The sequence below is a fragment of the Thermobia domestica genome, chromosome 1 (assembly GCF_964235325.1).
Source record: "Thermobia domestica chromosome 1, izTheDome1.hap1.1, whole genome shotgun sequence".
Lineage (NCBI taxonomy): Eukaryota > Metazoa > Arthropoda > Insecta > Zygentoma > Lepismatidae > Thermobia > Thermobia domestica.
In genome coordinates this window covers 170,640,365-170,663,383 of record NC_137454.1, presented here as the reverse complement: position 1 = coordinate 170,663,383, position 23,019 = coordinate 170,640,365, and the positions used below count along the sequence as shown (strand labels likewise).

The window sequence follows — 23,019 nt, the reverse complement described above, 5'->3', positions numbered from 1 at the left end:
ATGAAATGAAATGAAATGAAATGAAATTTTGAGTTTTACGTCCCACAGTTATGCCGGTTAGACTAAAGGAGACGGTGATGATGAGTAATGAATGAGATGGTGGAATGAAGAAAGTGGGAGGAAACGGGAGAACCCTGAGAAAACCCACGCACACGGTGTTTGTCCACCACAAAGTTCACTTGGCTGGGGCTGGGATTGAACCCGGGACCCCAAGCGCCAGAGGTGAACGCTCTACCACTGAGCCACCGCGGCCCTCAATTATGAAATCGACACTGATATCGGTAATTTTTTACTACTTTTACATGTCCCGGTAAACGCCCCCCTGAGACCCCTGGTTCGAATTTTGTCAAAAACGCTTCGCCTTGGTGTGGGAACTGGACCAAGGTATCTTTGACTAAAATTTGGTAACTCTCGGTCAACTTGTCTGGTCCCCAGGCCGGTCCCGGTAAACGTCCTCCTGAGACCCCCTAGTTCGAAATTTAAAAAAAAAACTCTTCGTCTTGATCTGAAGCCCAGACCAAGGTTCCCGTGACCAAATTTTGAAAAGTTTCGGTCCACTCGTCTGGCCCAGAGGCCGACAAAGATAGACAGACAGACACACACAAACTTTTTATTTTATTTATATTAGAAAGGTCAGATCCGCCGTTATTGTAATAGAGCGGTGCTTGAGCGATTGATCGTAGATATTCAAACTCCGATGAGTGATAATTTCATAGGCTTGTTTTATTACAAGTTTAAACTCTTTAGTCAGTAGAAAAGAGGGCGTGAATCATGGGTCAGAGTTGATGACAATGGGTTTTCGTGGGTCTGTGGGTCACAGTGGGTGAGAGTGCTTCTTGGTGGGTGGTGGGCAGTGTTGGGCAAATTTCAATTGAATTAACAATTAACAATTAATCTGTAAATTTAATTGTTAATTGCAACTAACAATTGTAGTAAGTAATGGTTAATTGTTAATTGCAGTTGGCCATTAACAGCCCTTTCCCATTTGGCGGCGAACTGTCGCGCTTGGCGGCGGCGAATTGCCGCGCAGGGTAGAAAGACATTACAAGCAATGGAGCTTTTCATATATGCGCGGCGGTCGCCGCAAATTTTCGCGGCGAGGAAAAACAGCCGCCTCTCCCTGCTAGAAAGCGGTGCGGCAGATTGCCGCGTACAGCCAAGCGGAACATTGCAAGCAATGGATCTTTTTACATATAGGCGGCTATTTGCCGCTTGGGTGTTGGAGGATGGAGCCAGTGTTGCCAGGAAAGAGTAGAGAGTGATTGCGATAATTTGTATGTGTGTGTGTTTTATGTATATATATGTGTGTGTTTGTGTATTTATGTATGTTTTTATGTTCTAGCCTAGGACATCTCGAGTGCTTTTAACCAAACTTGTTACATACAATATGTGGGAAAAGATGACATGTGAAAATAATCGAAAACGACCGATACTACCGAGGTGTCGATTCCAAAGATCGTTGATTTGAAAGAGTTCAAATCAATACAAATTATTTTTTTCTATGTAATAGAAGATTGGGATAAATGTGCGGGCAACACTGGGCAAACGAGCTTCTAATTTCATAAATTTCTGGTACCCCAAAATTGAAATATGTACTATCAAATATTTCAACAATATTACATATTTTAGTCTTTTGCTATATATTTATGTACTACGTTGCTATATATATATATATATATATATATATATATATATATATATATATATATATATATATATATATATATAGCAACATAGCAAAAGAATATATATATTGTTACATAAAAATTCGTAACCCGGATTTTAGTAATAATACAGTAATGTACCTTAGCAAAGCAAGAGAGAATTCATTATTTGACATTTGATAAATGTACCGTGTTTTATATATTTTATAACTATTTTAACACTTCTATGGTTGTAATTTCTTGAATAGTCCTTTGAATTCAGGGACTAGAGCAGTGCTTTAAAGAGACTTTAGTCAATAGTCGGAACGCTTAAAACAAACGAATAAACCTGAAATACTATAATAATAATAATAATAATAATAATAATAATAATAATAATAATAATAATAATAATAATAATAATAATAATAATATACCCACAGAGGGACGACTTGGGCAATAGGAACCAGTTATCGACAGGGACGAGATGGGTATCATTCGATTCGTATTAACAAGTAGATCAATAATTCGTATGCCATTTTCCCGAAAATTCAATTTTTACCCGGGAAAATAATAAAAATTCGGGAATTAGGCCAATGGATACCAGTTGTCGACAAGGACGAGATGGGTATCATTCGATTCGTATTAACAAGTAGATCAAGAATTCGTATGCCATTTTCCCGAAAATTCAATTTTTACCCGAGAAAATAATAAAAATTAGGGAATTTGGGCAATGGGGACCAGTTGTCGACAGGAACGAGATGGGTATCATTCGATTCGTATTAACAAGTAGATCAATAATTCGTATGCCATTTTCCCGAAAATTCAATTTTTACCCGGGAAAATAATAAAAATTCGGGAATTAGGCCAATGGATACCAGTTGTCGACAAGGACGAGATGGGTATCATTCGATTCGTATTAACAAGTAGATCAATAATTCGTATGCCATTTTCCCGAAAATTCAATTTTTACCCGGGAAAATAATAAAAATTAGGGAATTTGGGCAATGGATACCAGTTGTCGACAGGGACGAGATTGGAAAATAGCATACGGCCCACTGTTCCGCCACTATCGAATTTCTAGGTCGTTTCTTTCGCATTGTTTAGTGACTATTTTTTAAAAACTTTTGTGTGCCTAATTCTTGTGCCTAATTTGTGTGCCTAATTTGTGTGCCTAGTCTTGTGAGTCACCGGAAGTGAGTTAAACGGGCTTTCAAAGTGGGAGTTAAGTGACTCACTGCTCCACCACTACCGAATTTCGAGGTCCTTCTTTCGCATTGACTAATGCTGTTTTGTGCCGTTTTGTGCCCGATTTCCACGTTTTGTGCGTCACCAGAAGTGTGTCAAGATTAGCCTCCAAAGTGTGACGAAAATGACCCACTGTTCCGACACTATCGAATTTCTACATCGTTTCTTTTGCATCGCTTGGTACCTTTTTTTAAAAAAAAAAATGTTTTCTGCATCTATTTCTCGTCTTCTGCATCACCCGAGGTGAGTTAAATGGGCCTTTATAGTGGGGGGGTTAAATGGCTCACTGTTCCGCCTCTATCGAATTTCGGGGTCGGTTCTTTCGCATCGTTTAGTGCCTGTTTTGTACGTTTTGTGCGTCACCGGAAGTGGGTCAAAATGGACCTATGAATATAACAAAACAAGTTAATGCTGTTCCGCCACCAACGAATTTGGAGGACGATTCCTTCACATCGTTTAGTGTGTATTTTGTACCGTTCTCTTCGCCTACTTCCGCGTTTTGAGCATCACCAGAAATGCGTCAACATGGTCCATCAAGGTGTGAGGAAAGAGAGCCATTGTTCCGCCACTATCGAATTTAGATGTCGTTTCTTTTGCACTCTATAGTGCCTGTTTTGTACCGTTTTGTGCTCCTATTTCCACTTTAGTGCGACAACAAAAATGGGTCAAAATGGCCTACAAGTATAGCGGAGTAACTTAATGCTATTCCGTCACCATCGAATGTCGATGTCGTTTCCTTCACATTTTTTATGCATGATTTGTGCTGCTTTGTGCATCAGTGGAAGTGGGTCAAAATGGTCCCTGAAAGTGGGATGAATATGTCCTTTTCTGCCATCTTTGTAGGTCCTCTTTGACCCACTTTCGGTGGCGCACAAAACGTGAAAATATGCTCAGAAACGGTACAAAACATGCACTAAACAATGCGAAAAAAGCGACCTCGAAATTCGATACTGGTGGGAGAGTGGGTCATTTTTCTTCCCACATTGAATGCCCATTTTGACCCACTACCATTGATTCACAAAACGTGGAAATAGGCTTAGAAAACGGTAGAAAACACGCACAAGACGATGTGAAGGAAACGACCTCGAAATCGTTCCTGACGGAACAGCATTAACTTATTCCGCCATATTTGTAGAATAACATTGAACCATTTCCGGTGACGCACAAAACGTGGAAATAAGCTCACAAAACGACACAAAAATGGAAATTTAGCTTAATTACATGGAAATTTTAAGTTTGTACGACATGCTTAATTATATGGAAAATTTTATACATTTTTCCTTAACGTTGATCTCTTTTACGTTGATTTGGGACTTTTAAATTTTATTCTTTTTCCACTGAAAAGTATCTATAGCGTCTAATTCAACAAGGAAATAATTATCAATGATAATTATAATAATTATCTATATAATTGAATTCATTGTAATTTGGTCCATGACAAGCACTTTACCATTTCGTACTAGCTGTTATGCCCGTTCTTCGCACATATCAGATAAAATATCAATGTAAACAAACTGAACAACGGGAGATCAATTAAGAAACATTTCTAAAATTGGATATATTTTGTGTGAATATATATCCAACAACGTACATGTGTTTTCATTGGGAAGGCCGATGGGGGCTGAATTTGAACGTAAACACTATCGGGGGTGTCACTATACATCTGAGCAACCCCGATAAATATGGATTCGACACAAACATTGTTCATTTTCTACTACTTTTACATGTCCCGGTGAACGCCCTCTCAGACCCCCTTGGTTCGAATTGTGAAAAAGATCTCTTCTGTCCCCCAGCCGATACCGCGAAAACTATGAATGTGACACTAATATCTGCCATTTTCTACTACTTTTTACATATCCCGATAAAAGCCCCTATGATCCTCTGGTTCCCATTTTCAAAGAACAACGCCTCTGGCCCGCAGCCGATGGGGGCTGCATTTAGAAGTCAGCGCCTGTGGAAGTATCACCATTCATCTCAGCGACCGCGAAAAATACGGATTTGACACTAATATCGGTCATTGTGGATTATTTTTACATGCCTCTTGATCCTCTTTATAATGCCTCCGTTCCTTAGCTAATGGAAGCTAAATGTGAAAGTAAACGCGGTCTTGAGTTTCACCATTGAGCTCAGCGACCCCGAAAACTATGAATTTGACATTAATATCGGTCATTTTCGATTATTTTTACATGTCTCGGAATTCCCCCCTCTAGTGACCTAAGGCCCGCATACACGGTGGATGAATTTGAAAGTCATCGCTAATGGCAGTGTCAGGCACGTAGCCAAGGGGTGGGTCCGGGGGGTCCGGACCCCCCCTTCGGATCCAGAAATGAAAAATATTAAGGAAGAATGAAACAAAAGGAAACGAGAAAAAGATGAATCAGCGTCAAAATATAAAGCTACACCAAGCGTTCGGATACTCTTTCTTATGAGAAGCTTTGTCTGGAGGAAACGAGGGAGGGGCGAGTCAAGTTGAAAATGGATATTATTGTAACGAAACATTCGGAATTCCATCTATCTCTATGTTAATAATATGGACTACAAATGACGATCGATAAACCGGTTCGATAAGATAGACTCTCAGGTAGAACTTAAGAAATGTCCAGAATCACCAATAATATGAGCCATTTTGAATTTCGCGGCAATAGTAATCCATTCTATAGGATGTCTTTACTCCCAAAAGAGATCTCGTTGCTATCCTTGACGGCATTAAACGAAGATAAAAAGAAGAAGGAAGACAAGTAGAACCGAGTTCGAATGTCCTTGGAAGACAATATCTTTTTCAATACTTTTTTTATTTTATACTCAAGATTTCTTCATAGTTTTTTTTTTTAATTAAAATAATTACTAACATATCCTCATTTTATTGTCCTAACAAACCAATATAGGTATGTTGTCAGTAAAATAGTTTACATTGATTGATCTCTTGGTGTGTAACCACAGTATTTCATATCACCCCCCCCCCCATTACGAAATCCGGGCTAAACGAACGAATATAATGTTGCCACTAAAATAGTTTAGAATGATCGAGTCCCTGGTGTGATAACTAGAGACCGGATGTTTAGGCACGAAAAACCTAGAAAATAGGCAGGCAAATAGGCACTAAAAATTTAAAAAATAGGCAGTAAAATAGGCACTAAAATGTAGCTCGAAATAATGAAGATAAATACTCCATACCATTTAAAAATAGATTCAAGTCATAAATAATGCTCAAAGAATATAGAAACATACTTCTTTGTCAATATCTTCTTTTATTGTATATATAAAAACGAAGCTTGTTATGTTTCCTTATATACTTGGTGAACCTGGAAGATGTGCACACTTCGGGGGGTGATTCGTGACATCAAAAGAATACAAAAAGTCCTCTTGCATGTTGTGGAATTCCGCGTCGCATACAAGTGACAGAGGGGCCAACTTGGAATCGAAAATCGAATCCTGACAATTGGAGCGAGACATAAAAGTATGCACATACTTTGGGAGGTGATTCGTGGCATTCAAGAGGACTTTTGGTCTTCTTTTCATGTCACAATCACCTCCCAACGTATGTGCACATCTATCTGTTCCGTTCCAATTGTCAGGATTCGATTTTCGATTCCAAGTTGGCACCCCTGTCACTCGTACACGACGCGAAATTCCACATGCAACAGGACTTTTTGTCTTCTTTTCATGTCACGAATCACCTTTCAACGTATGTGCACATCTATCTGTTCCATTCCAATTGTCAAGATTCGATTTTCGATTCCAAATTGGCATCACTATCACTCGCACACGACACTGAATTCGACAAACTACAAGAGAACTTTTGATATCGTTAATCACCTCTGAAGTATGTGCACATCTTTGAAGTTCACTCTGTGTATATATTGTAACGTACCACGTGCTTGTGTTTACAAACACCTAATATACGTATATATGTATGTATTATTTATGTTATATAAATTATATATTTTCCCAATGAAGGCTAATTTTGAAGAAAGTACATAGAATAGGCAACATTAGGCACTAAAGCAATTATTTAGGCAATAAAGGTCGAAATAGGCAAAATAGGCAAAATAAAATTGGCTTAAATCGAAACTATAACCCCATATATAAACTTTAAAACGTTATTTTTGATCATATCTTTAATATTAAAGAATAGGCATTTTGCCTAACATCCGGTCTCTAGTGATAACCATATTATTTCGTCACGGACCCCCCCTATTGCGAAATCCTGGCTACGTGCCTGGCAGTGTCACCATTGATCTCAGCGACCGCGAAAGCTATGGATTTGACACTAATATCGGTCATTTTGGATTACTTTTACGTTTCGGTATCCCTCCCCCTTCCCCGTTGACCCCCGGCCCGCAGCCGAATAGGGTGAATTTGGAAGTTAATGCGATCGGAGTTTCACCATTGATCTCAGCGACCGCGAAAACTATTAAATCGACACTAATATCGGTCATTTTTTACTACTTTTACGTGTCCCGGTAAACGACCCCCTGAGACCCTTGTTTCGAATTTTGTCAAAAACGCTTTTTCCTGGTGTGGGACCTGGACAAAGGTACCCGTGACCAAAATTTGGTTACTCTCGGTCAACTTGTCTGGTCCCTAGGTCGGTCCTGGAAAACGTCCCCCTGAGACCCCTAGTTCGAAATTAAAAAAAAAAAAAAAAAAAAAACTTCGTCTTGATCTGGGGCCTAGACCAAGCCATCCGTGACCAAAGTTTGAAAAGTTTCGGCCTACTCGTCTGGTCCACACGCCGCACAAAGATAGACAGACAGACACACACAAACTCTTTATTTTATTTATATTAGAAAGGTTGAAAGGTCAGATCCGCCGTTATTGTAATAGAGCGGTGCTTGAGCAATTGATCGTAGAAATTCAAACTCCGATGAGTGATAATTTTATAGGCTTGTTTTATTACAAGTTTAAACTCTTTAGCCAGTAGAGAAGAGGGCGTGAATCATGGGTCAGAGTTGATGACAATGGGTTTTGGTGGGTCTGTGGGTCACAGTGGGTGAGAGTGGTTCATGGTGGGTGGTGGGTCAGAGTGGGTCACGGTGGGTCGTGGGTCACGATGGGTGGTGAGTCAATTGTTCATGGCTAAAGTTTTCACTGTCCCACGCCCTCTCTGAACTACAGTGTTGAAAATTAATCAGTGAAAATCAATTGCAATTAATCAATCAATTGAAAGTAATTGCTGTGGAAATCAATTGCAATTACTTTCCACTGAAATTACTTTCAATCAATTAATTGCAATTGATTCTCCATTATTAATGGCCAACTGCAATTAACAATTAACCATTACTTACTTCAATTGTTAATTGCAATTAACAATTAAATTTACAGATTAATTGTTAATTGTTAATTCAATTGAAATTTGCCCAACACTGGCATCCAGGCCTACTGCAAGTATCGGAGTTTTCGTCTGCTTTCTGTCGAATGCGCATGCCCAACTACTTGCTTTTTTTACTCCTCCACATCACTTGCTATTGCAACCCCTCATTTGGTTTAGATATAAGCTGGCATATTTTCAAGTATTACCAACTCTATCTATTTTGAACTAAACTATAGTTTCTGTACAGAACGTACGAGCACTAACGGCAAGGAAATAGAATAGAACAGAAGTAGTTAGTTCAACTTCTTTTTGAAGCATGTCTCACTTATTTTAAAAATCGTAATTAAATGCATCGTAATTGTACTCGTAATTAAAGGCAAATTATTAATCTTCATCATAAATAAATAGTATGTCCTAGAGGCGCAGCCAGAAACTCTTTGAGGTGGCTCACACACACAAACATAAATATAAAACATTCTGTAAAATCACGGTCACCGATCTGGTAGGCCAAGGAAATCAGTACTCCAGCCCCTCGCAAAGATTGCTTAGGCCTTTAAGTATCTGGATAGTCTATCTGACAAGAAATAGACACACAGAAACGTGTCCCAGAGTTGTTTTAAGTGCTTTCTGTTTGCATCTTCAAATAATATATACACTCAGGCCCATATTCACGTACGGCGTCTGAGGTTCGGACCCCAAGATGACAAATTTCTAGGGGCGATATATAGAAAATATGTAGTTTTAAGGAACAAGCTTGAAGTATGGTATGTGGAGAAAAGCTGCTCACGAGAGAGAAATAAAGAAACTATATTGAAAACATTCTGAAAACTGAAAACATACAACAGCGGAGCCGAGTTTTCTCAGTACAACGCCAGTGGCACAAGAAGGACCTAAGACAGTTGCTTATTGGCTTCTAACGTAATCCAGGCATTTGCTTCTGTATACCCCATCAGGTCCGCAATTAGGGAGGCTTGCCCCCCCCCCCAAAAAAAAACAATTATTGTGAGTAGTTATTGATACAAAGAAATCTAGAATTGTGACGATTGGGCCTCCTAGCATATTTATGCCTCTCCCCCAAACTTTAGTGACTGGTCGCGGGCCTTAATGAACAGACTCAGCCATATAGTGCTTGTTATTAATTTACTATTATAAAGCTTCTGAAAGTTATTTCATGAATGGCTTTACAGCACTTTTGTGCTAAAGTAATGATAAACGTCGGAATAGCGGGATCATATATGGAATCTAGAGCATGCAAGGGAAATAATTTATTATCTCACTGCCATAAAAGGGACTTGATTCGGTTCACCCCTCCCTGGCTACGCCATCGCGTTCTGTACTAGAGTTGTGCTTTTGGTTAACAACACTGATCGTGGGTGGTCATCTGGTCAAGAAAAATTGGTGGTATAAAGTTTCTTTTGCGTTGTAACTTCTATTTGTGAAGTGAATAGTTATTTTATTGTTTTAGTGTAGTGTGAAGAAAATTACATTTATAAGTAATAGACCAAGTTGTGAAAAGTGTTAGGCAGCAGCAAGGTATAGTAAATTACAAACTTTTAGCAAATGATGACTGCGATAACAGTACCAGACACAAATTTAATTGACTTTTTGTTAACAATTCCCATATCTCGGTTGACCTACGAGCAGCGTTGCTCTCTGAAAGGGAGACGACCTACCCCAAAGCTGTCCATAAAAACGACAGCTAGCAATCATTCACGCACATTTCAGTCTTCGTGGTGTGATAGGTTTTCTTGCCTTTCTAGGTGCTCTGTAAGAAATAAAATGTTCTGTTTCGTCTGCATTATGTTTGGGGCAAAGGAGTCTGAATGGTGTTCAAATGCAGTGTTGGGAAGTAACGTAACGCAAGTAACGCGTTACTTGTAACGCGTTACTTTTTAAGTAACGTTTCCTAGTAACGCGTTACATTTTTTCCAAAGTAACTGTAACGGTAACGCGTTACAAATTTTTAAGTAACGTACCTAGTTTGCGTTACTTTTTTCGCGTTACATTTCGGATGAGTAACTACAATATATGTATTTTTTTTTTCGGAAACAAATGTTTCTTTCCTGTAAGTGAATTTTTCAGAATGAAACAATCGAGCATGAACTATGTATGTCAGTGACCGACAGTCACAAACACACAGAGAAACAGATAAGTTCGTAGTGCCACTTGCTGTTTTTTGAAGATGAGGACAGCTTTAGGGAAATCACGTGTACTGATTGCAAGCACCTGGAAGATTTTGTCGTAGATTTTGACAGCTCCAAATCAATACATTCAGTGAGTGAACTAGAAGCGCAATGATACCGGTAGTCTATTTTACTTTGATTGGTGTTGTTTTTATAAAGATGGAGAACGAAAATATGTTACCGTTCGAACATTTGAAAGAATACTTTTTTTTCTTAAGAGCTGAGGATGATGGTGGACAGAATTTAAAAGTAAAGTGTCTGAAGTGCCCCGGCGGAAAATATTTATCAACAACTAGGCTGCCATAATTAACGATTTACAGTATGGGGTTAATATGAACAAACCGTGTTTTGATGAGCAGGCCTACTTTATTACTAGAAAATAGTTTGCTGATGGTATGCAATATTGGAGTTCTTTCAGATCAGTTTGCTTATCCTAGAGTCCCGTTGATTATAGAGTAGTGTAATGTTTCTCTATATTCTTTATTTTTAATTTTACATAACAACATTGTTATTATTATATAATTAGTTTAGCAGAATAATAATAAGCAACCATTTTCTCTAACGCATAGGGATGAATACGAGTCAAGCTAAAACTCGACTCGACTCGAATTCAAGTCGAGTTTCGAGCCAAGTCAAGGGTAATATCCTCGAGTCGAGTTCCGAGCCGATTCAGTTTTTCGCGTCGAATTTCGAGTCCAGTCGAGTTTGTTAAATGGCTCGTTCGTCTTAAGTCGTCTTGAAATCATGGCCTGATTACACTGGAAAACGAAAGCCATGGAATACTTTTAGTGTTGCTCACGAGAGGGGACACTGCTTGCATCTCGTCTCGTCTCGATAATGAGACCACAAGAGATTTTTTATAACAAGCTCAGCTCGCCTCGGCTCAACTGAGAAGATGGCTCGAGCCGGCTCACTTGGGGTGAACCATCGGCTCGAGCTGGTTTGGTAAGGATGAACCATTTGCTCCGTTCGGCTCAATTGAGCCGAGGGCTCTAGTCGAGTCGGTTGGGTGAGCTGTTGGCTCGGCTCATTTCTCGGTTCTGGTCGATAGTGAATGAGCTGAGAGCCGAGCTTCTCGAGTAGTTGACAATTCTAAACCCGGGCCGAGCAGTTTTGAAGATATTTGGCCAGTGCCCTATAACTTTTAACAGTGTTTGGCTCGAGCCCGAATACTCAACCTAGACCCTCAATCCAAATTCAGAAGCTCGTGAACAATGTCCTTGACTCTTAGACTTCGCGACTACTGAGGTTGGCAATCAACTAGTATTTTAGTATTCAAATACAAACGGCCTATGTTGTTATAATTAATAATAATAATAATAATAATAATAATAATAATAATAATAATAATAATAATAATAATAATAATAATAATAATAATAATAATATAAGTTGTAGTAGTAGTAGTTTCATTGATAATAATTATATTGTCTATGTAATATACTTGAAGAATGTACTCGAAACTACACACCGGATTTGGGTCGAGTCGACTCGGAACTTGACCCCAATTCGAGTCGAGTTGGAGGAAATTTTTCGAGTCGAGTTCTCGGATCGAGCTCAAATATGTCTGTTTCTAGTCGAATCGAAAATGAAATGAAATTTTTGATTTTTACGTCCCATGGTTATGAAGGTTAGGCTAAAGGAGACGGTGATGATGAGTAATGAATGAAATGGTGGAGTGAAGAAAGTGGGTGGAAACGGGAGAACCCCGAGAAAACCCACGCACACGGTGTTTGTCCACCACAAAGTTCACTTGGCGGGGGCTGGGATCGAACCCGGGACCCCAAGCACCAGAGGTGAATGCTCTACCACTGAGCCACCGCGGCCCCTCTAGTCGAATCGAGTGTCAAAGAAAACTCGCTCATGTCCATCCCTACGAGTAACGCAGTATGGCATTTTATCAATGTTACATTATATGAAAATGTTCATATAACAAGTAAAAATTTGTCCTCGCATTTACATAAAGCCATTCAGAACGTGTAATAATAATAATAATAATAATAATAATAATAATAATAATAAGAAGAAGAAGAAGAAGAAGAAGAAGAAGAATAGCGGTAGCAATAGTAGTACGGAAAATTGAAGTCATCATTTTTTTACACATTTTTAAAGTTTCGGACGTAAAAGTAACGCGTTAGTAACGCGTTACTTTCGAAGTAAAGTAACAGTTACTTTTTGGAGGCAAGTAACGCGTTACTAACGCGTTACATTTTAAGAGAAAGTAAAGTAACTTGTAACGCGTTACATTTTTACAAGTAACTTACCCAACACTGTTCAAATGGTATTTCTGATTTGGGTAATTTCATAAAGAAAGCTATAAAACACGAGTCATCGAAACAACATTTGCTGCATAGTGAATCTTTTCACTTGTTAGGGAGAACACGCATTGAACATGTGATTCAAGCAATAGTCTTCTTAAGTAAACAGGAACTAGCTTTCCGTGGTCACAGGGAATTCGAAGGTTCTAGCAATAGGGGCAATTATTTAGAACTCTTAGATCTCTTGGCTCAAAGTGAGTCTTCCATGCGAGAACACTTGCAATCTTCCTTTGTGTTTAAAGGAACGTCTCCGGATATTCAAAATGATTTGATCGAAATAATAACTACTGTGCTGAAAGAAAATATAAAACTTGAAATTCAAGATTGTTGTTTTATATCGGTTCAAGCAGATGAAACTTTAGACGTTCATGCCAAAGCCAACTGAGCATAATATTTTGTTACTGCGTGAAAGATACAGTAGAAGAGAGGTTTATAGGTTTTTCGACGAGTCAAGGAATAAAACTGCTGTTGGTTTGTCCGAAATAATACATAAAGTGCTGCAAGAGTGGAGCGTAGAAAAAAAAAAAAAAAAAAAGTGGTGTGCCAGACTTACGATGGTGTAACTGTAATGGCAGGTCGAGAAGGTGGCCTGCAAAAACTAGTAAGACAATTTTGTCCATATGCTCTTCTTATTCATTGTTACGCTCACAGGTTAAATTTGGTGCTTTTACACGGTGCTAAGTCAATAAAATAAGTTCGTCTATTCGTGTCCTCTCTAATAGCATTTCATAGCTTTTTTTTCTAAATCTTCAAAGCGAACAGCGTTGCTCATTGAAAAAGGATTTAAGTTGCCACAAGCCTGTAACACGCGATGGAATTTTCATTACAGAGCGGTATCAATTATTACACTAACTGTATGAAGTTTTTTTTATAAAGTTATTGAGGATGAAGATTCGGAGTGGGATAGTGAAACTGTGAACTATGTATTAGGCATCAAAAGACACATGGATGACCCAACATTTGTGTACTTACTGCATGTTTTAGAGGCATGTTTTGTTCATATTGACCCCCTCTTCAGGCTCTTGCAATCCTCAACCGCGAGCATTACAACATGTCAACATGAAATAAATGTTGTAATCAGAATGTTGGAGAACTTAAGAGAAAATACTTTTATTGATAACCTATAGCAACACACAAAGAAACAACTTACGGGCGCTAACATACGAGATCTTAGACTCGCAGATTGTCCAGATGAAACTTAGATTCGAAGATTTTCCTCAACTTCAGTTCGTGGAATTAGTTCATCAGAAACAATTTACAGACTACAGCAAGAAATTTCCCGGAGATAAGGTAGACCAGTTAAAAAAGATCTACCCATTTTTTTTATTTTTTTATTTTTTATTTATTTATTTATTTATTTATTTTTTTTTTTTTTTTACAAAGAACAACTTGAAAATGAACTCCACAATGTTTATGCAGACGAAAGCAAGCACTTAGATCTCCATAATCTTTGGAAATTTTTAGTAGGGAATGGTCTGGACTCAATTTACCGTGAGGTAACAAATCTTCTACGTTTAGTGTTAACATTTCCTGTAACTACAGCAAGTGCGGAAAGAAGCATGAGTACGTTGAAAAGAATAAAATCATACCTGAGGAATACTATGACCAATAATAGACTCTCCAAATCTTAGTTCATTGGCTATTGAAAAGAAATTACTAACTGAGTTGTCATCTGATCAGCAGTTTTTAGAAAGAGTTATAGATGTCTTCGCGGAAAAGAACAGAAGAATGGATTTGATGTACAAAAAATATAAGGTAAGTTCCTTTGGGGAAATTTAAAATTTCATGGTTGTTTTCGAAACACGTTACTAAAATGTATTAAGGATCGTACCATACATTACATTTTCACAGTCTGTAGTTACGTTTTTAAGACTTGTTTAGATCTTGTAATTTTTTCTTAGTGTATTTTCGAGAACATGGTAGCTCAATGGCAGGGCGTTTACCACTCGTGTGTGGGGTACTTGATTCGGTCTCTGGCCACCGTCTCTAGGGTTTACAACAGCTTTTCTCGAAGTTCTCCCATTTCATACGCAACTCAGTGACGACGCCGGCTTTAGGTTCTTAGGGGGGCAAAGGAGGGGCAGATACATTTTCGGGGGGGCGGCTATTTGCCATACCAAAAATGACATATTTAATACGTTTGACTTATTTTACATTACATTGTGTATTTCGTTGCTGTTTTCATATTAGACCTAATATGATTATAAATTAAACTTATTTCAAGTAAAATTTGTAACTAACAAATAAGTAACGTCTGCACATGAAATATTTTTCAATGAAACTTTTGCAGCGTAAATATAAATTAAATTACTTTCGCGTATGCTACAAGTAACACATTCGTCTAGTACTATATGCTACGTATCTCTCTCTCTCTCTCTCTCTCTATATATATATATATATATATATATATATATATATATATATATATATATATATATATATATATATATATATATATATTGACAACCTTTTCAGTTCGTGTCTTTGAAACGGGGATGAAATCGTTGAACTGAGAAGATCACCTTCCACTCACCATCTAGAATGAGTGGGTATGTTTACGATTACTATGCGAGAGGTAAATAATTGAACCATAACTTTATAGGAAATCAACTAAAAATAAGAACTCAGACATTGAATTAATATTTGATGGTTATATTTCTCATAACTTTGTGTTGCAGTGTAAGTATGTGATGTTTGAATACGGGTATCTAGAATGTTTGCCAGAAGAGCAACGCATACCAAGCATTGAGCGATTGATCACTGATATTGAGATCACACATACCTTGGATTCTAACTTCAGTTGGTGGTCCTAGGTGGTCCTCTCCTGGGCTGGTCTCTGGATTGTAGATATCGCCAAGTTGATATCTTTCCTGGATTGTGTCTCTCTGGTCAAGACACTGCAATCATTGGTGACGATGATCGGTGAAGCTCTCTGACCAATGTCCTCTGTAACTGACTCCAAAGTTAGTTTGATGAATGTAAACGATTTGAGACTCCAGTGTCAACTTCTTAGTCTGATCCGTACTTCTAAGTCACATACGAACTTCTAAGTCGCATCTGAAATTCTTAGTCTCGAGACCTCTCGTCCTCTGGTTTTGTTCAAATCTTGTCCCCAGGAATTTGATGGTGTCAACTGACGTCAAGCACATGTGCCCTTCTTTCTTTGGAAAACAAGGTCGCTTCCTTGTGTCGCGAACAACAACTGCAATACTTGGAATGCTCTGATCTCATGATTCTAGACAATTTCTACATACCCTGAATTCGCAGACAACAAATAATGTGCTTTACTGATTTTTAAAAGCTGACAAAACAATTGTACTAATTTCATGAGAATTGCATTATTAAGAATCTTGAGCTTGACATAAATTATTTTCATTGTTTTTCCCTTCACCAACCAAAAATTAAAATCTTTAATAAATCTGATATTCCCAAATATACATAAAATTAATCATTGAATTACGAGCTCTGCTACATGAAAATACAGGCTCTGCCACAATATATATATATATATATATATATATATATATATATATAGAGAGAGAGAGAGAGAGAGAGAGAGAGAGAGAGAGGGAGAGAGAATTTACGAGGAACTACTGAAAATGTCGTAGTCCAATCCAGAAAGGGGGTAGGTACTATGTAGAAAAATGAAACCGTAATTTAGAAAAAACATATCTCTGTATGTACAAATACAAATTTTCATATTAATAATGAAATTCTTATTGTTTCTCAGGCCTCTGAAGTGATTATGTGTGCCCAAACAGCAAAATTTCACGAACATCCAGATCCTAACTGTTATAACATTTTTGTTCCACCAAGGAAAGTCACCGAAGTAAATTAATTAGGAAATCAGTGAAACACCACGGGACTCTCCTCTGTTATATATAGTGGTGAAAAAGTAAGTGATTTAGCATAAATGTGTCGATTTCTCAACAAATTATGCTTTACATCCAGGATGATTAAAAGCAATGACTCTTCCCGAGATCATGGATGCAATTTGTGGCATTATTCTTGAAAATTGCAGCATTTCAGCCAGTGGTGGATATAGCCCGGGACCGGAGGGCCTAGGCCACACCAGTTTTTAAGTGGCAAAAATAATTTAAGCTATTATTTATATAGTTTTTAAAGTTTATAGTAAACTCACGATATACTTATTATAGTCTGAGGTCTGGCTGCAACCCGCTTTCTCAGTTTTTACCTTCTCAGCACACCTTGTGTCAGATATTCTTAGCATTTCTTTGGAACTCGTCGGTAGCATAACTCAGAATGGTTTCTGTATGCGCAAGTTCTCGGCGTAATGGGTTCCCAAAAAATCTGTCAGGAGAATAAAAGAGCGACGGCATTAAGAGAAGTCTTCTTCCAATTTGACCGTATAGCTGATCAATTTCGCTCACGAATAGTAACCATGGACGAAATATGGTTGTGCCACTATGATCCTGAAACGAAACAACAGTCAATGTAGTAGTAGCACTCATTTCTCCCTCGCCCCAAGAAGTTCAAGACACAGAAGTAGGTTGAGAAACTGTTTGCAATATTCTTCTGGGATAAGTATGGAGTCGTATTCATAGACTACTTCCGCAACGGTCAGATATGTAATCCAGAATCTCTACATTAATTACAAAACTGAAAGAAAAATTCAAAGTTCAACGCCGCGGAAAATGGAAAGAAAGGAATTATGCTCCTTCAGGAGAATACACCTGTCCGTCAAGCCCCTGCGAACACAACTGACATTGCATAATCTAGGATTTTAATGTCTAGATCATCATTCTTATTCCCAAATTTAGCTCCGTCTAACTATTACGTGTACTTATTTCCCAAACTTAAATAACACTTGAAAGGACGCCATTTTAGATCTGATAGGGATAGTGCTACGAACAGTGATGCGAGGAAATCTTCAGATTTTTAAACTTTTCTGCAAAAACTGGAGCACTGGGTGGAAGCGTAGAAGAAGTAAAACTTCACCATTCCACGAGCACTACTTCTGGGTTGGGCTACGAATTTTTCAGCACTTCCTAGTCAATATGGTAGACATCACGTCAGTACTTTGAAACAAAATAAGTAAGGAAGCACTAATATATATCAATTACTAACGAAAGATCAGCACTCTGACAATACGTTTTATTGGGAATCAATTCCGTAAATTTATTATTATCATTTGCAGGAAGGGAAACGACAACTCTTTTTATCCCCTTCAAAAAATTAAGTCCTGGTTGTTGCAAACTAAGCTGTTATAAGCACATCCTCTGAATATTGAAAGCCGAGAATAGTTTCAGAAAAAAGAAGTATAGAACCTTTAAATAAAACAAAATATGAAACTGAAAACTTCAAACCTGGATAAATACAAACAAGTTACGTAAATCGTTTTACCTTTCTTTTGTTTCCAATCGAAGTTGATCCAATGAGAAGAAAACAAGTCGACCAAATCTACTATTGTTCGCTAGGCACAATAATTAAAAATCATAAGAAAGAAGTATAAAATTTACCTCAAAAGACGCTAAATTAGAAAACAAATATGCGTGCATACCCAGACGCTCAAAAAAGAAAGCTTGAGGACTAATCTGCCACATAGTAAATGAATGGAAAATAGACTACAATTTGACAATGAGATTGGTTATGATACTGATATAAAATACTATATGTAGAATGTTTAAAGATTGTAGGAGTCTGGGGGGGGGCAGTCTAGGTGGCAGTCAGGGGGGCAGAAGTAGCTACTAGGGGGCGCTTGCCCCCTCTGGCGTCGTCACTGACGCAACTGGATATTGATTCATTCATTGTACTTTTGAACTCTTGTGTTTTATGACTTGAAGGAAAATTAATTTTAAGTGGAAAATATCTGAACATGTTTTATATGTTAAGATCACAGCCACAGAAACAATCGAGGAAGAGGAGAAAATATGTCTGAAAACCAACAATCCTTATTTATTAGAGGAACCAGAAAATGACTAAAATCCCATTTTATTTAGTGTTAAGAGTTCATAATTTATAATTTTATATATATCCCCTCCAAATAGCTATGTATTGTTGATTGCAGTTGTATTGTATCGCACAAGTGACTAACTTTGGCATCCCCATTTCGGAATACCACGCTACGCTACTGGTTATATTTTATAACATCTTTGAAGGATATACTAAATTAGATTCAAACTGCACCTCCCACTAAAACTGACGTAACTGAAGATTATGACGACGCCACTCAAAGCAGTACGGGTACCACGAACTACAGAAGACAAGAGCGAAGCGCTTAGCCGTTTATCCTATTATTGTTGACAGAGGCGTGGTTTTGCACCCTCAATAAGTGCCATTCTGTTAATTCTTTTATCGTCGCGCATTAATATTATATATATTGTATGACATTTTATAGTTTGTAAAATGCCTAATACTAACAAGTGTGTAATTTGCGGGAAATACCAAAAGGTCAGAGAAACTTCATACTTCAGATTTCCTGCAGACAATGAAAGGTATGTACTTTTAAATTTCACATTTTACAGATGGAAAGTCTAAAGGCAAAACGGTATTACTAAAGCAGATGATTCTGTCAACTTTTGACGCATCTCTTACATTTTCAAGTTAGGTTTGAGCCTTGTATTTCTGGGATAATTTTGGTCCGGGGGGGATCAAAATCAAATAAAAATACCGTTCAGTTTTACTATATGGATCCGTGGATCCATATAGTAAAACTGCACCAAAAATACACCGTGTGTACAGTAGAAATGAGTTGATGTTACGTAAGGGTAATTACTAACAACATAACCTAGTCTAACCTAAACCAGGGGCCGCGGTGGCTCAGTGGTAGAGCGTTCACCTCTGGTGCTTGGGGTCCCGGGTTCGATCCCAGCCCCCGCCAAGTGAACTTTGTGGTGGACAAACACCGTGTGCGTGGGTTTTCTCGGGGTTCTCCTGTTTCCTCCCACTTTCTTCATTCCACCATTTCATTCATTACTCATCATCACCGTCTCCTTTAGCCTAACCGGCATAACCGTGGGACGTAAAACTTAAAGATTTCATTTCATTTCTAGCCTAAACCATCAAAAACAGAAAATACGGGAAGAATACGAATTTTAAGCAAATAATTCTGGCCACCAAAATCCAAAATTCGTAACCTAAACCATCAAATTACGGAAAATATACCAAGAAAATTAAGAATTTTATGCAAACAATTCTGGCCCCCATATCCATTTTTTTTTTTTTAAATAGCAGAACATGCACTGAATTAGGAGCTCCATTACCACTAGCAGATTGACCTCAGGGGGGCTCAGTATAAAGACAGTGTGGATGTATAGCATGGAGACTACAGTGCATAAAACACGAACCAGTTTGTGCTAGGTAGCCACTAAACGGCACGAATGCTATCTAACCGAGTCAGCAAGAGCGTAGCTGGAGGCCTCGAGCGAGGGGTGCTTCCGTAGGGTGTAGGCGCGTCAGCGATAGGGGGTATACGCATAAGCGAGGGTAATAACGGAGAACACTTACCGGTACGCACATACTTTCACTATCACTCAAAACTCATTTCAATGTGCTGTTTACTAACAGTAATCACTTATATTCACACTCTCGTTCCTTCACGAAAAATGTTTTGCATTGTATTTTACCTATAAATTTTCTATTTGGTAGAAGTGTCTGCTCGAGTAAGCTCGTCAAAACTCGTAGTTCTCCACACAAGATTTGAAATTAGATTAGAGCTTCTTAATTTAGAGACTAAAGTTGGATTTCCATAAAATGCAAATAACGGTCCCTTATGAGTTCTTGATTAGGTACTGCCATAGAATAGTCCGTAATAAAAATGATAATTTTATACTACATGAATGAGTGCATACGATATCCATTTCCACTGTTGGAGTATGCGTGCAGATTTACTTTTGGCGAACCAATCGGAATAATTATTGAAAAAATAGAATTCTTTCACTGATTTTGTTCTTATTGTCCCCTAAAAGGTTTGAGGTGGGCGACATGGAAATATCTCACTTGGCATAAATAAAATTCAAGGGAGCCACTAGAAGTAATTGTTGAAGAATGACAATCCTTTTAGGATTTGCGTATAAATATGGCTTCCAGGTATATGTGATAAAAGCCTACAATGCAAAAAACAAACCAACATGTGCTAGTTGGTTACTATAAAGTGTAAAGCTATCTTAGTTACTATAAAGTGTAAAGCTATCTTACCGAGTCAGAAATGGGCGAAGCTGTTGGGTCCTTGCATGGTGCGGCCGAATGAAGCGATGTATACACATACGTGTGTATACTGAAAAGAAGTGGATTTTGGCAATGATACAAGTTTCAATAGCAGTTATGATTTAATACTAGTAACGCTCCACTTGTAAACGTAAACTACAGCTTCTGTACACTGCGCAGAAATATACCGCCGGCGAAAAATACCATATAATATAGTCATCTTTCATATGTACTCAGTTATTTTATCCGGCGTAAAACGCTTGTAATGATCTTACACTAGTGACCCCACTTATAAACCTAAAGTGCAGCTGTATTACTTGGTGTTTAATTATGTCACCTGCAGTAATTTGTTCCGTATAAATATGTTTTTTTGATTCAAAGTATTCAATTTTACCAGTAAATCTTCAAAAATTTGGTGCGCCAAAACTACACCACTACTGGCGCATTTGTGCACAATATAGGAAACAAGTTTTATGCTTATATTTGTAATATTACTAGTGTCAAAATACCACAGGTATACTAGAGTTAAAATGAGTATGTTACGACTGTTGGTGTTGTTCCAGTTAGGCGCACCACATTTTGCAAAGTTGAGAGGTAAAATTCATACTATGCATGGAAAGACGTAAGGAACAAATTCTTGCAGGAGGAAGAATTAAATACTGAGTATTGAGCTGTATTTTATGTTCACAGAGGGTTAAGTGGTGTATCACCGGACCAATTTTAGGAAATTTACCTGGTAAATTGGAGAATTCATTTTGGTTTGTAAGGAAGAGGGTGAAAATCAGATGAGAGGAATAGTTAAAGTTAAGAAACTGCTTGTTGTTGGTTATTTTTGATGGTGTAAGCGGCATTGTATGTGGAGGTGGAAGGGACTATTTGGCGGAGAGGTACAATTATGATTTAGTTAGTGTAGTGTGGAAATGTCGCATATATTTCTACACAACTTTCTATTCTAATTTGATAAAGTAGACATGCCTCTGTTTTGAAGATCTAACGTAATTTAGTATATTTTGATATGTTTTTGGATAGCATTTAGTACCGCCCCCAAATACACATAAGGTAAGTGTTCTATGTCATATATTATGCTTTGCACTAACCTCGTTTATGTGTATGCCGGCAAATCTGAGGCATTCCAGAGTCAGTTTGGTATCATTCTGTGTTTGAATAAATAACGCTGTGATTGCAAACAAAGGTATTGAACGGCTTGGTGGAAGAACAGCGTATGACCCTACAATTTTAGATAGCAAACAAAGTTAGTTTGGCATATTCCTCAGCTAAGAAGTTCAAACCACAGATAAAAGCAGCAGCTTTCATATGATGCATGAAAAACAGCTTCTATGGAGGAGTGGGATAAACTCTTCTCCCGTCAACTTCTTCAGTTAAGTTAAAATGATATGTGCAAGAACACAATCCTAGTTTTACAGTAAGTCGAGAATTTTATTTTAATGGCATTTTATTTACATTTAGTTAGTCAGCTCTAACACGAAAGTTGTTTTCTTGTTTAGTATATGTTCGTGTTAGGGCTTCTTGGTTTGTTTGGATACATATTATGGAAAGTAATTTGTATTTTTTTTTTTTTTTTTTTTTAATTCGAGACAAGAACTTGTATTGTTTTTCTTTTACTTTACTTTGGTTTTTAATTGTTGATTCCAGGTGTAAACAGTGGCTTCATAGGATAGGAAAACTGGAGATGATGAAGTCCTTTGATCCGCAGACTATATTTAAAAAGTATCGTATTTGTGCGGATCATTTCCAGGACTGGTGTTTTACATCAACTGAAAGGAAGAGGCTAATAGCATCAGCTGTCCCCTTTGCCACTAAGGAAGATGTAATATATAGAAAAGTATGTACTTTGATGTTCAGTCTCGCATTGAAAATATTAGTTTTGAACAGTAGAATTTTATTAATAAACTCTAAAATACGCATTTTGCTCCTCCACATACTTATAGATTGTTCAAAAATTCTACTAAACATGAAATTTATAGTGACAAGTGTCAGCTTTTTTAAAGCTTTGGTAAGGAATAATATTTTGATAGGGATAGGAGTGTGGAAATTAAATGTTTATACTCATAAATAAAAACATCTCTGTTTGTTTTATATATTTAGGAGTAAATAAGATGTTTTATTTATGAAAATAAACATTTAAT

The 23,019-nt window shown here is 37.6% G+C and overlaps 1 protein-coding gene across 2 annotated transcripts in view; it reads left to right on the top strand.

Annotated features, from left to right (window-relative positions):
• The first annotated feature begins 18,858 nt into the window (after positions 1-18,858).
• The window catches only part of LOC145691059 (uncharacterized), a 45,131-nt gene continuing 40,970 nt past the window's right edge, over positions 18,859-23,019 (top strand). Inside the window, exons 1-2 of one of the 2 annotated variants that reach the window (XM_081766720.1) lie at positions 18,859-19,161; positions 22,526-22,715. In XM_081766720.1, coding sequence (XP_081622846.1) covers positions 19,073-19,161; positions 22,526-22,715 — 279 coding nt within the window. In that variant the 5' untranslated portion in view covers positions 18,859-19,072. The remainder of the gene's footprint in view (positions 19,162-22,525; positions 22,716-23,019) is intronic. The other variant, XM_081766711.1, reaches the window with a different exon arrangement.